This window comes from Lampris incognitus, chromosome 1, assembly GCF_029633865.1.
Source record: "Lampris incognitus isolate fLamInc1 chromosome 1, fLamInc1.hap2, whole genome shotgun sequence".
NCBI lineage: Eukaryota > Metazoa > Chordata > Actinopteri > Lampriformes > Lampridae > Lampris > Lampris incognitus.
The window spans coordinates 57,187,965-57,201,597 of NC_079211.1; the positions used below are offsets into that span (position 1 = coordinate 57,187,965).

General features: G+C 43.7%; 1 protein-coding gene across 2 annotated transcripts in view; it reads right to left on the bottom strand.

The window, feature by feature from the left end:
• Positions 1-13,633, bottom strand: part of csnk1a1 (casein kinase 1, alpha 1) — a 122,439-nt gene that overhangs the window by 88,740 nt on the left and 20,066 nt on the right. For both annotated transcript variants that reach the window (XM_056297919.1, XM_056297849.1), the window contains exon 3: positions 9,088-9,214. In XM_056297919.1, coding sequence (XP_056153894.1) covers positions 9,088-9,214 — 127 coding nt within the window. The remainder of the gene's footprint in view (positions 1-9,087; positions 9,215-13,633) is intronic.

Consider the following 13,633-nt stretch of genomic DNA (forward strand, 5'->3'; position numbering starts at 1 on the left):
ACAGCCGACATGGAGCAGAAACTGATGCAGCTGTTGCTGGCTCTCCTGTCACAACACGGTGAACGTGAACCTTTTCAACCATCCGTTGAATCGCCTGAAATGTCTGTCCATCCATCACCCAAACCGCTTATCCTGCTCTCAGGGTCGCGGGGATACTGGAGCCTATCACAGCAGTCACTGGGCGGCGGGTGGGGAGACACTCTGGACAGGCTGCCACGCCACCACAGGGCCCGCCTGAAATGTTCTAATTGGAAATACATGCATCAGGATATGACTTGATTTTTGATTAAAAAAAATGTAAGATGAAATATATTCGAAAGTGCAGGCTACCAAGCAACACTGCATGAACTTGCGTGCATGTGTTTTTTTTTTAACTTGAGTTTCTACCGGGAGGAAAAACTTGTCAGCAGACTGGTCAAACCTAGCATCCAATACTGGCTTTCCACAGGACAGCGTATTTTGCCGGGATGGCGTGAGATGTAGCCCTAATAACTCTGTGTGTGTGTGTGTGTGTGTGTGTGTGTGTGTGTGTGTGTGTGTGTGTCTACGTATTTATCTCTCACTCCAATCGGAACTGTTTTTAGTTTGACCCGAGAAAGCAAAAACACAAACCAGGAAGCTTAGTTTGGGTATGTGTGTTCTTGTAGTTTTTGTTTTTGTATTGCACTGCTGTAGGCTGGGGGAAACGGCATTTCGTTTCATTTTATGTACGCAAGTGGATGAAGTGAAATGACAAATAAAGTGTTGCTGATTCCTACAAGACGCCTGAACGCGACTGTGAATGACTTCAGCACCTTTGCTGCATTGGTGAGTGTTGCAGTGAGCAATATATATTCATGATATTAGTATATACATTTCTTTTAGAAAACTGATGCATCTCCTGTCAATGATTTGTAGTCCACTTCCTCAAAACTATGTTAGTGATGCCCACAAGCTGGCTGATAGTGACAGCGACACAACGACTTGGCGACACAGTCACTGCCGGTGTGAGCACAGCTTTAAATGGTATGTACCAACTACGCTAAAACCAAGCTAAATATGAGTTTAAAGTCTAGCCAACATCTAAATCTCAGCCTGAATAGCCTCTTCTAAAACAAAAGCAGTTAAAAGTATTCTAGCACAATATGTAGACTTGCATTGTGTATCTTATGCAGCCAAAGCTGTTTGGGCAAAACATAATTATGCCATAACTGAACAGTTTGCTCTAAAAGTAGGCTACATATAGTTATATTTGAGTTAGCAAGCCAAGGGAGCAAACTCATGGAGAAGAGCCAACACGTGGCAAACTCACTGACAACATGCCCAGCGCACAGTGTGAAGTATTGCAGTAATACAAACATCCTGTCTTGATACCATCCAGAGGTAAACAAACAGAGTAGCAACCTGTTGCTTTGCCTGGCCAACAGACACACAAAATGTGGCCTGTTTGTGCAGTTTGTCCAAAATGTATTAGCAGCCGTTTTTTGCCTTTAATATGCGTTTCCAGTATTGACTGCTAAATATATATTGGAGAAACTGACACAACCAAGGCAATATTTTTTTTCCTTAATGACAACCCTGCATTCTAGTTCTTGTTACTATTTTTTTTTCAATTTTCCATCTGTTTTCACCCCAATTGCATCTGGCCAATTACCCCACTCTTTTTGAGCTGTCTCGCTCGCTGCTCCAGGGGAGGCGCTAGTGCAGCGACCAGGACAAATACCCACATCCGACTTCCCGCCTGCAGACATGGCCAATTGTGTCTGTAGAGACGCCTGACAAAGCCAGAGGCAACACGGGGATTCGAACCGACGATCCCCGTGTTGGTGTTCTTGTTACTATTATACTATAAATTCATATTCTGATATTTCAAAACATATTACCTTATGAATCACGTCTGACCTTTCTTTTTTCTCTTATTGTTCACAGTAGGTGTGTTTGTATTGTGCAGCACATCTAACATTGCATGTGAACTACACAGCAGAGTGGGGATTGAGTTTGTTATGTATAGTAGCTGAATTAACTTGAGTAGGAAAAAACAAGTGTACACTTCCTCCTGCTGCTTTTTCAACGTGTAACAAATAATCCGATGCATACGGAGATTTATTCACCGAGTCTGACGCGTGGATTCTTTGATCACTTCAGATTATTGGCAATGGCTTATCTGTATATTATCCTGCTTATTTACATGTTCCAAATAAATCATCATTCATTCATTCGCAGCAGTACCCCGCCTGTAAGGTATGTTCCAATCTTTCAGAAAAATATAACCCAATATATGGCCGGCATGAGAGTCAGCACCTCCAAGTCTGAGGCCATGGTTCTCTACCGGAAAATGGTGGCTTGCTCCCTCCAGGTTGAGGATGAGTTGTTGTCTCAAGTGAAGGAGTTCAAGTATTTCAGGGTCTTGTTCACACATGAGGGTAGCATGGAGCGGGAGATTGACAGGCAGATTGGTGCAGCATCAGCAGTAATGCGGACGTTGTACTGGAAGGTTGTGGTGAAGAGGGAGCTCAGCCGGAAGGAAGAGCTCTCAATTTACCAGTCAGTCTTGGTTCCAACCCTCACCTATGCTCATGAGCTTTGGGTAGTGACCAAAAAGGTGAGATCGCGGATACAAGTGGCTGAAATGAGTTTCCTCTGTAGGGTGTCTGGGCTCAGCCTTAGAGAAAGGGTGAGGAGCTTGGACATCTGGAGGGAGCTTGGAGTAGAGCCACTGCTCCTTCGCGTCGAAAGGAGCCAGTTGAGGTGGTTCGGGCATCTGACCAGGATGCCTCCCGGGCACCTTCCCTTGGAGGTTTTCCGGGCACGGCCAACTGGGAGGAGACCCCGGGGTAGACCCAGAACTCGCTGGAGGGACTACATATCCAATCTGGCCTGGGAACGCCCTGGGATCCCCCAGGAGGAGCTGGAGGGCGTTGCCGGGGAGAGGCACGTCTGGAGTGCCATACATAGCTTGCTGCCACCGCGACCCAAACCCGGAGAAGCGGCTGATGATGAATGAATGAATATAACCCAACATATAAAAACTTTGAAGACACACTGCTTCTCTTAGCAAACATCTTACATATGATATAGACTAACACTCAAAGTAACAACTGTTTCTCATAGTCCAGTACTAAAAAAGTAACCAGAAATCACAAAAAAAGAATTGCGGTACATATTGAATTAGCACCTTAAAAATCAACATATTGGGAGGTCCTGGCTCTGACCATTTTTGGTTGGTGATTTTAATTTATATGTTGACCAATGCAAGAAAACCTCAAAGGCTTTAGTTTGTCTTTGATTCAATCTATCTTACCCAAAATATAGCCTAACGGAACCAGCACACAAATATGGCAACACACTTGTGCTCGTGCTCTACAATGGAATTTGTGTTGCTGTTTCCACCATCACATCTCCATACAAGTGTCATGTTTGTGTGCTTTCTAAAGAGGCAATGTGCACGACCACGAGGAAAGGTAAAAATATCTGAAAACTTGGCTATTGTAGAGGCATGGAGATGGTGTTTTTTGGTATTGAGTAAACCCCACTTGACACAACCGCTCCCGTAAAGTGGGGGGGGGGGGGGGATCCAAGAAAAAGTACGGAAACGCTAAGATTTCAGCAACTTTTGCAGTTGTACTGAGAACAAAAACTTTCTGTTTACAAGCCAATGCATTTCAGCATGCGAGTCTTCATCAGGGTAAAAGGAGTTACAAAGTCAACACAAAACAATTACCAATGGCATGCAGGGCAATGAAAACAGCCAATATGACAACATGATTATAATACGACTCAGTAGAAACCACCAGTTCAACAGGGGCCAATAAAACCTCGGCCATAAGAGCAAGATAAATCAATAGGATGCTGAAAACATTGTGAGAAACAACCTTAGGTCAACGGGAACCAGCCACAAGGCTATTGACAAGAAGAAAAAAAACAAAAAACAACATGAACTATATTTATGACCATCCTGGGTCTGATCTCCAATAACAACAAGTCGGCCCACAGAGACAAGGTGAGCCCTGACACACAACAAACTTGATCTCAACATCAGCAAGACCAAGGAGCTCATAGTGGACTACCGGAAATAGCAGGAGAGATGAGACACCTCTATCCACACTGATGGGGCTGCGTAGAGGAGGGCCAGCAGCTTCAGGTTCCTCGCGTGAACATCAGCGAGGACATCACCTGGACTATTCACACCCGCGCCGTCATCAAGATGACAAGACAGCAATTGTTTTTCCTCTGACGGCCGAGGAGGTTCGGCTTGGACAGCAGGATACTCTGCAACTTAAACAGATGCACCATTGGGAGTATCCTGACATCACTGCCTGGTATGGCAGCTGCACCACCATTGAGCGAAAGGCTCTACAGAGGGTGGTTAAAGCAGTGCAACACATCACCAGCACTCAGCTTCTAGCCCTGCAGGACCTCTATACCTGGAGGAGTAGGAAGAAGGCCATGAACATATCAGGGACAACAGCTACCCAAGCCATGGGCTGTTTGAACAACAACCGTCTCGCAAACAGTACTGTAGTATCAGGAGGAACGCTAAGGTTCAAGGACAGCTTCTCTCCCAAGGCCACAAGACTTCTGACTATCATTTGTCTTGACTATCTTTTTGCCTTGCTTTGTTATTGCAGATTCCAGAAGATTGCAAGTAACATGTTTCAAATTATTGCAGTCATCTTAACTGACATTTATGTTTCATATTATTGAGTAGACTAAACTGGGAGACCTATTTAACTGTCTATTGCTGTCAAATGGGAAAAGTAACTCAAAACAGCAATATACAATCAAATCTATGCATGCATTGATCAAGAATCAAAATCAAATCGTGAGATTCCCAAAGATTCACACCCCTAATGTATACATAACAATACATATTCATGTTGTAAATCAGTACCTGTTTAGATTATCTAAAAACTTATGGAGTCTGTCTGTTTGTCTGTCATTTTATCTTGACTAAGACTATGTAGGGGCAGGTGGGGGGATAGGCATTTGGTTGTTGTTTGTTTGAATTTGGTTTTTACTATCACCATCTTTTAATGATCACATGGTTTCCAATAGTATCTATGGAGGAGTTGGTACTAATTTTTCATTAAATTTCTAATTATTCTATTTGTATTCTATTAATATCAGAATTAGTTTTATGCTGTGGGCGCCCCGGTGGCTCACCTGGTCAACAATCCTATCCTGCTCTCAGGGTCACGGGGATGCTGGAGCCTATCCCAGCAGTCATTGGGCGGCAGGCAGGGAGACACCATGGACAGGCCGCCAGGCCATCACAGGGCAAACACACACATTCACACCTTGGGACAATTTTAGTATGGCCGATTCACCTGACCTACATGTGTTTGGACTGTGGGAGGAAACCGGAGCACCCGGTGGAAACCCACGCAGACACAGGGAGAACATGCAAACTCCACACAGAGGACGACCCGGGGCAACCCCGAAGGTTGGACTAGCCTGGGGCTCGAACCCTGGACCTTCTTGCTATGAGACAACCACGCTAACCACTGCGCCACCATGCCACCCATATTCAACAATTAAACCACTAAAATTGATGGAATAATCTAGTTGTAACACTGCTACAGACTTAGCAGGTTTTGAACCACTAATGGGAGTACTTTACTCGGCAGAGAGTTGCTTCAATGAATACTGCAGCAAAAATAGGCAGGACAACAGCTTATTTCAGTGAAACAATTCCTTAAAAAAACAAAACAGTTATTACCCAATTAATACTGATCAGGTACAGTCAATAATGAGCAGCAATGCCATTATGAAGGCACAAAGGTTGATATGACGTAGTGAGGCGATGTGCAAATATTCCAGTGTAGGAGTATACGAATGGAGAAAAGAGAGGGGGAGAGGGTGAGGGAGAGAGAGAGAGAGAGAGGAGGAGAATGTGCACTAAAGGAGGAAAACTGTGTGTATGAATGGGTGTGCGTGTGTGCATGTGCTGCTGCACACTAGAGAGGTGTGTGTGTCCGCAGCCATTTTCGCATACTACTGGGCCTATCAGCCCAATTTTTTTTCGTGTGTGTGTGTGTGTGTGTGTGTACTGCAAGTTATCAATTGGATGAAAAGTTATTCATCCAACATACAACAGTGTGTTTTGTTTAATGGTACCTTGTCAAATATTAAATCACTACAATGCAGAATTCCCCAGGACAGCTGTCTAGGACATCTCCTCTACTACTACTACTTTCGGCTGCTCCCGTTAGGGGTCGCCACAGCAGATCATCCGTTTCCATTTCTCCCTGTCTTCTGCGTCTTCCTCTGTCACACCAGCCATCTGCATGTCTTCCCTCACCACATCCACAAACCTCCTCTTTGGCCTTCCTCTTCTCCTCTTCCCTGGCAGCTCCATATTCAGCATCCTTCTCCCAATATACTCAGCATCTCTCCTCCACACATGTCCAAACCATCTCAATCTTGCCTCTCTTGCTTTGTCTCCAAACCATCCAACCTGAGCGGTCCCTCTAATATAATCATTCCTAATCCTGTCCTTCTTCGTTACTCCCAGTGAAAATCTTAGCATCTTCAACTCTGCCACCTCCAGCTCCGCCTCCTGTCTTTTCGTCAGTGTCACTGTCTCCAAACCATATAACATAGCTGGTCTCACAACCATCTTGTAAACTTTCCCTTTAACTCTTGCTGGTACCCTTCTGTCGCAAATCACTCCTGACACTCTTCTCCACCCACTCCACCCTGCCTGCACTCTCTTTTTCACCTCTCTACTGCACTCCCCGTTACTTTGGACAGTTGACCCCAAGTATTTAAACTCAAATGCCTTTGTCACCTCCACTCCTTGCATCCTGACCATTCCACTGTCCTCTCTCTCATTCACGCATAGGTATTCCGTCTTGCTCCTACTGACTTTCATTCCTCTTCTCTCCAGTGCATACCTCCACCTCTCCAGGCTCTCCTCAACCTGCACCCTACTCTCGCTACAGATCACAATGTCATCCGCGAACATCATCGTCCATGGAGACTCCTGCCTGATCTTGTCCGTCAACCTGTCCATCACCATTGCAAACAAGAAAGGGCTCAGAGCCGATCCTTGATGTAATCCGACCTCCACCTTGAACCCATCTGTCATTCCAACCGCACACCTCACCATTGTCACACTTCCCTCATACGTATCCTGCACCACTCCTACATACTTCTCTGCAACTCCTGACTTCCTCATACAATACCACACCTCCTCTCTCGGCACTCTGTCATAAACTTTCTCTAAATCTACAAAGACACAATGCAACTCTTTCTGGCCTTCTCTATACTTCTCAAACAACATTCTCAAAGCAAACATCGCATCTGTGGTGCTCTTTCGTGGCATGAAACCATACTAGGACATCTCCTATATTCCATATTTACAAATGATCAGTCATGTATATTAAAAAAATGCATGCATGGCTATGTACGTTGATGATACTACAATGTATGTGTCAGCAGAAAATTCCAAGGAGCTTAACAAAATGCTTCATGAAGAGTTGATGCTGGTTTCTGAAAACAGCCTCAAGTTGTGCACCTAATTATGTTAATTTATTTGTCAAGAACCTATTGTGGTTACGGTGATTCAAAACCTTTGAGAAAAGACTGTTTTCGTTCCCACCACTCCCTCTCTTCATTCACTCTCTAGTTCGCTCGACTAACGCTGCTCTCCGTCGCTGCCCAATCTAAGTCAAACGTGCCCATGCGAGTGCATGCGCAATTAATATCGACGGTTGACTTAGTTCAGGCAGCAACAGTGTTAAAACATTATGTATTCCGGTATGAGTCTTGAAAGTAAACAAGGTGATCGTATTTCATAAGTCAGCAAATCATTCACTGTTGATCTCAGCACAGAACAACTGGAGGAACACTGGATGACGCAAAAATGCTAAATAATCTCTGTCTTTATTTACGTATGTGCAACTCACATCTAAGGTTGACTCAGGCAACGACATGATCAAAAGTAGTTTAAAGAATTTTGATAATCCAAAAAGCGTGAAAGTTGTAAAGGAACAAACTTCCTTCTAGGTTGCAGTCAAAACAGTAATTATTGCATATTCTTGGTGCTGCCCAGCTTTATTATGTTATGAAAGTAAAGACAGGGTTAAGGTTAGACCAAAATGGTCACATAGCAAACCTTTTCTTTTTGGAAAGTGCAAGCTTATTAAACTTGGTTGCATTAGTGTGAGGGTACACCTATGAGGCTGCCGATCCACAGACTGACAGGCAAAACATTTTTATTATTAGGTAGATTTTTTAGCTGGAGCAAGTCATATTAAAAACTTTTTTTTTTCATATTTCACGTTCAATAAACTCTTGTTCAAACTACTTGGGCACTGTGCAAGTCTTATAATGGCAGAAAAAACACTGGTTTTTCTGTCCATGTGTGCATATATCTGTCCGCTACTAATCTCGCATACTACTGGGCCTGTCGGCCTAATAATTTTTTTTTTCACAGTTGTGACTGTATGATCAAGGACCTCTCATGGTTGCAGGTATTTAAAACCTCTGAAAAACCTGTTTTATACTGCAATTGATTGCTAACTCCTCAGCCGGTTTTTCGCGTAAGTCTGATCACTGGAGAAGGAGAGAAAATGCAGGCAGCGTCTCTGTATTTTCCCTCATCCCGGTAGACGAAAAAAGGGGTGATTTGTCACCAAGTCCGAGCACCGAAGATGGAGAGATACGCCTGGCAAGAATCTGCACTCTACTGAGTGCACTCTTCAAGTTTTATTTAATCATATAGGCTTACATTTTTCTTGCCTTTTTCCCTCCCCATTTCCCTTGGTGGGTTGGGTGGGTTACCTTAGAGCTGCAGCCCACCCCACCGAGGCAATGGTGGGGGAAAACTGCATTAGTTGATAAATTTCAAAACAGGAATGTAATTTCCATCCGTTATCCAAACCGCCTGGAAAGTAATTTATCCATCCTAATTTACCTATCCTATCTTTCCAGGAGCTCAATGTGACTTCCTCCTCAGTAGAAAAACTTTGCAATTCATGTGCACGCTTAATTGTGTGAATGTATCTGAGCACTCGCTTGTGCCTGATAGAACTTGAATATGCGTGTGTGTGTGTGTGTGTGTGTGTGTGTGTGTGTGTGTGTGTGTGTGTGTGTGTCTATTACCTGGTCTGCCAGCATGAGGACAGTTTTCATGGTGAAGCGACGAGAGCAGAAGTTGAAAAGGTCTTCTAGACTTGGACCCAACAGGTCCATGACTAGCACATTATAGTCTTTCTCCTGGCCATACCATCTAGAAAAGAAGGCAAAGTATAAAAGGTTTGCAATGATTTGGTTTTAAAAAGTCTGAGTTGAGCTTGATTTTGTCAAAGTATTCTATCCTTCAAATCACGGTGCTTAATTTGTAACTCAAGCGGTCCCAGAAAACAGAGAGGATGCTGTTCTGGCGTGTCAGGAAGACAGAAAAAGTCAGGGAACGCATCAGAAAATCCACTGTGCCTGGAGCACACTGGACAAGGCACTAGCTGCTGAAACTGTCATCACAAACAAAGCACTATTTATTAGCATTTATTAATCACAGCATTTATCACTGAACATTAGCGTGGGGGGCCACAGAAACAGCTGTTCACAGTTTGCACCTCTCTCTAAAACAGGGGAAACGGAATCAGGGTCCAAAAAGCTACTTACAAACACAAAAAGCAAGCAGGCTAAGAAATCGAACTAAGTGGTGTGTTCTGTCTGTCTACCCATCCCCGCTCTGTTTCAGTGCCATCATCCTCAACCTGTTGATTGACTGAAACAACTTTGACCTGCTTAGGCTCCGACTGTCCAAGTTGTTTGAAGAAATTCAACAAATCTGATTGTCTTTTTGATATTTTACCAGTTTCCTCCTTGTTGCCGAGGGCGTCCTAATTCAAATCGCAGTAACATTAGCTCATGTGACGCGCACAAAATTAACACGCTTCAGACGTCTCTCTCGCTCTCTAAAATCAGACTTAAAATGCATCCAAAATAGACAAACAAGCAATTTATGAGTAAGTTCAACGAGAAATAAAATGACAGAACAGATAGCAGTACATATTAGACAAGATTTATTTACAGATTTTAATAGCGACATAGGAGGTGCCAGATCTAATCAAATAGGTGCTGGATCCAATCAAACCTGGGAGGTCCTGGATCCTGTTCTGGCAGGATCCGGGACAAATTAAGCCTTGGCAAGACACATATTCAAAATCCAACTACAGGATTAACTTTAACATGAAACCTTGCCAAAATGCTTCAAATATATAACAAATCTCATCGGGAACGTAAATAACACTAATAATAATAATAGTAAATAATGAATAAAAAGATTTTATATTTTACACCCATTTAAGAGTATGAGTCAGAAATATAAAATATTGTATAACTGGAGCAGAAAAATGTGTGCAGGACTGATCTGTAAATACACGTGCGTGCACACATACATACACAGACACACACACACACACACACGTAGGGTAAAAGTTTAAAGTTTGCACACATCTGACTGAATGCATGTTTTACATGATCATTGCCTATTTCTGATTCTTTACAAAACAAGCTTAAATGTAAAAAATACACATTTTGAAATGCCCCACTCCAACTAATGCTTTAATTTATTACTGTGAGGAACTTTAGTAAAGATAAAGACAAACCAACTATGAATACATATTACACAGTGCCGTGTAGTAGCATTTGCCCCGTCACGGTTTTTTTAAAATGTGCAAAAAATACAGCATCAATGTATGTTCCAACAAGTAAAGTAAGTGGTAAAAGGAAAGCTGCACCTTGGTGGAATGAATGATCAAGGCCATACAAGAACAAACCCGAGCTTTTAAAACAATGAGGAAGACTTTAAACGCAGTAAATGTTACCGATTATCAAAGAAGGAGAGCGAAGGTTAGCAAAGTTATTAAATCAGCCAAGAGGAAGGCATGGAGGCATGCTGTTCAAGTACACGAGGGGAAAGCCCTCCTACACTTAAAGCTACCTGTTTCCATTTTGAACATTTCTTGAAAGGGAAATATTTCATGAGACAGGTGCAAAGAGAGGGATGAATGAACAAAAAGCTGCAAACAAATTCCCACACACTGTCGAACTTACAATTACACATTTGCGTTTACGTTTCGGTGCTGGACCTTCATCAGACACATGGTTTGTAACAATAACAATACTAATAATAATAACAATCATTACAATAATAATAATCATTACAATGAAAAGCCATCTTAAATAGGGAGTGGCTGTACACCTGCAAAACCATCCCATTCCCTGCCCCATCCACACCCCCACGTGCAAGCCATGAACACCCAGGATCATTAATGGTATGACAGCCTGAAGTAGGGACTCATAAATACATCCTGCAGGCCCCAAGAGGTAACTGCAGTCACAAAATGCACATATTTAGCAGGTTACATTTGTGGAGAGACTTACATAGTACATAGAAAAAGTGTACACGAAAAATAAATTCCCTTACAACCCTCCCCAGTGCTAAATACAATATAAAAATACAACATGGCTTCAAAACAACATGAAGTAGCAGTGCACATACATTTAAACAATGCCATCGACAAGTTACGTAGGTAAATGAACCCAATAATACATGTTCATATTCATTTGGATGTAAAACTCTTTGGCTGGACAAGGAACCCCCAGGTTTAATCTGGAGTACGAGCATGGGAACCATTTGGGCACCTAATTATGCCAATTTATTTGTTGGTCTTCTTGAAACAATCTTCGTTTTCAATCCAGTCAAGACAACTAATCTGTGTAAGGTTATAAAATGGTAGACTAACAGAAGAAATCTTCTCAATTTAAAAAGGAATTTCTGATCAACTAAACAGATTTTCTTTTCTTTTTTTTTGCCTTTTTCCCCCTCTTTCTCCCCAATTGTACTTGGCTAATTACCCCACTCTTCCGAGCCATCCCAGTCGCTGCTCCACCCCCTCTGCTGATCTGGGGAGGCTGCACACTACCACATGCCTCCTCCCATACATGTGGAGTCACCAGCCGCTTCTTTTCAGCTGACAGTGAGGCGTTTCACCAGGGGGATGTAGTGCATGGGAGGATCACGCTATTCCCCCCAGTCCCCCCCCTCCCCGAAAAGATGCCCCAACCGACAAGAGGAGGCGCTAGTGCTGCGACCAGGACACATACCCACATCCGGCTTCCCACCCACAGACATTGGCAATTGTGTCTGTAGGGACGCCGACCAAACCAGAGGTAACATGGGGATTTGAACCACCGATCCCTGTGTTGGCAGGCAACGGAATAGACTGCTACGCCTCCCGGACGCCCCAGATTTTCTTAATCTGTTGAATAGTTTCAACAGTAACATGCAATTTACATAATCTACATTAATGAAAAAGTGAGTTTCTTAGACACGTGGGTCATGAAAAACGACTCCATCATTACATCACTATGGAAGGACACTGACAAAAACACCTTGTTGCTGGCTACACGTTTCCCCCCTATTCCTGTAGAAAAGGGCTTCCCTATCAGACTTCATGGAGAAGGCTGTGGATATGAAGAATAGATTTGCACAGCAGCAGTACCCATCACCGTGGATTAATCAAGCACATGAGCTGGCCTCCAGCTAACTTACCAAAGTTGGCAACTCTGTCACACAACAGGCTACGCTTTGCGATCAGGGCATTATGCTGGGCAAGCAGCCCAAAGATGAAATAGCGCAACACTGCTCTTTCCTGTAGCCTAGTGAATAAGGAAGTGCAGTGGATTAGCAAGGATGAACTGAGGGCAGCTAAGAAGAGGATGAAGAATGGAAAGGTGGTTGCTCCAGATGACATACCTGTGGAGGCATGGAGAGGTTTAGAATAGATGGCAGTGGGGTTTTGTTTTTTTGGATTTTCCCCCCTTTTTCTCCCCAATTGTACTTGGCCAATTACCCTATTTTCCGAGCCATCCCGGTCGCTGCTCTGCAAGACTACCACATGCCTCCTCTGATACATGTGGGGTCACCAGCCGCTTCTTTTCACCTGACAGTGAAGAGTTTCGCCAGGGGGATGTAGTGCGCAGGAGGATCACGCTATTCCCCCCAGTTCCCCCTCCTCCCTGAACAGGCACCCCAAGTGACCAGAGGAGGTGCTAGTGCGGCAACCAGGACACACACCCACATCCGGCTTCCCACCTGCAGACATGGCCAATTAGGTTTGTAGGGACATGGCAGTGGAGTTTTTAACTACACTGTTTAACACAATCTTGGAAAGTGAGAGGATGTCTGAGGAGTGGAGAAGCAGCATACTGATACCGATTCTTAAGAATAAGGTTGATGTGCAAAGCTGTATTAACTACAGATGAATAAAGTTGATCAGCTATAGCATGAAGATATGGGAAAGAGTAATAGAAGCTAGGTTAAGAGGAGAGGTGACAATCAGCGAACAGCAGTATGGTTTCATGCCAGGAAAGAGCACCACAGATGCGATGTTTGCTTTGAGAGTGTTGATGGAGAAGTATAGAGAAGGCCAGAAGGAGTTACATTGTGTCTGTGTAGATTTAGAGAAAGCATACAACAGGGTGCCGAGAGAGGAGGTGTGGTATTGTATGAGGAAGTCGGGAGTGGAAGAGAAGTATGTAGGAGTGGTGCAGGATATGTATGAGGGCAGTGTGACAGTGGTGGTGTGCGGTAGGAGTAGTGGATGGGTTCAAGGTGGCGGTGGGATTACATCAAGGA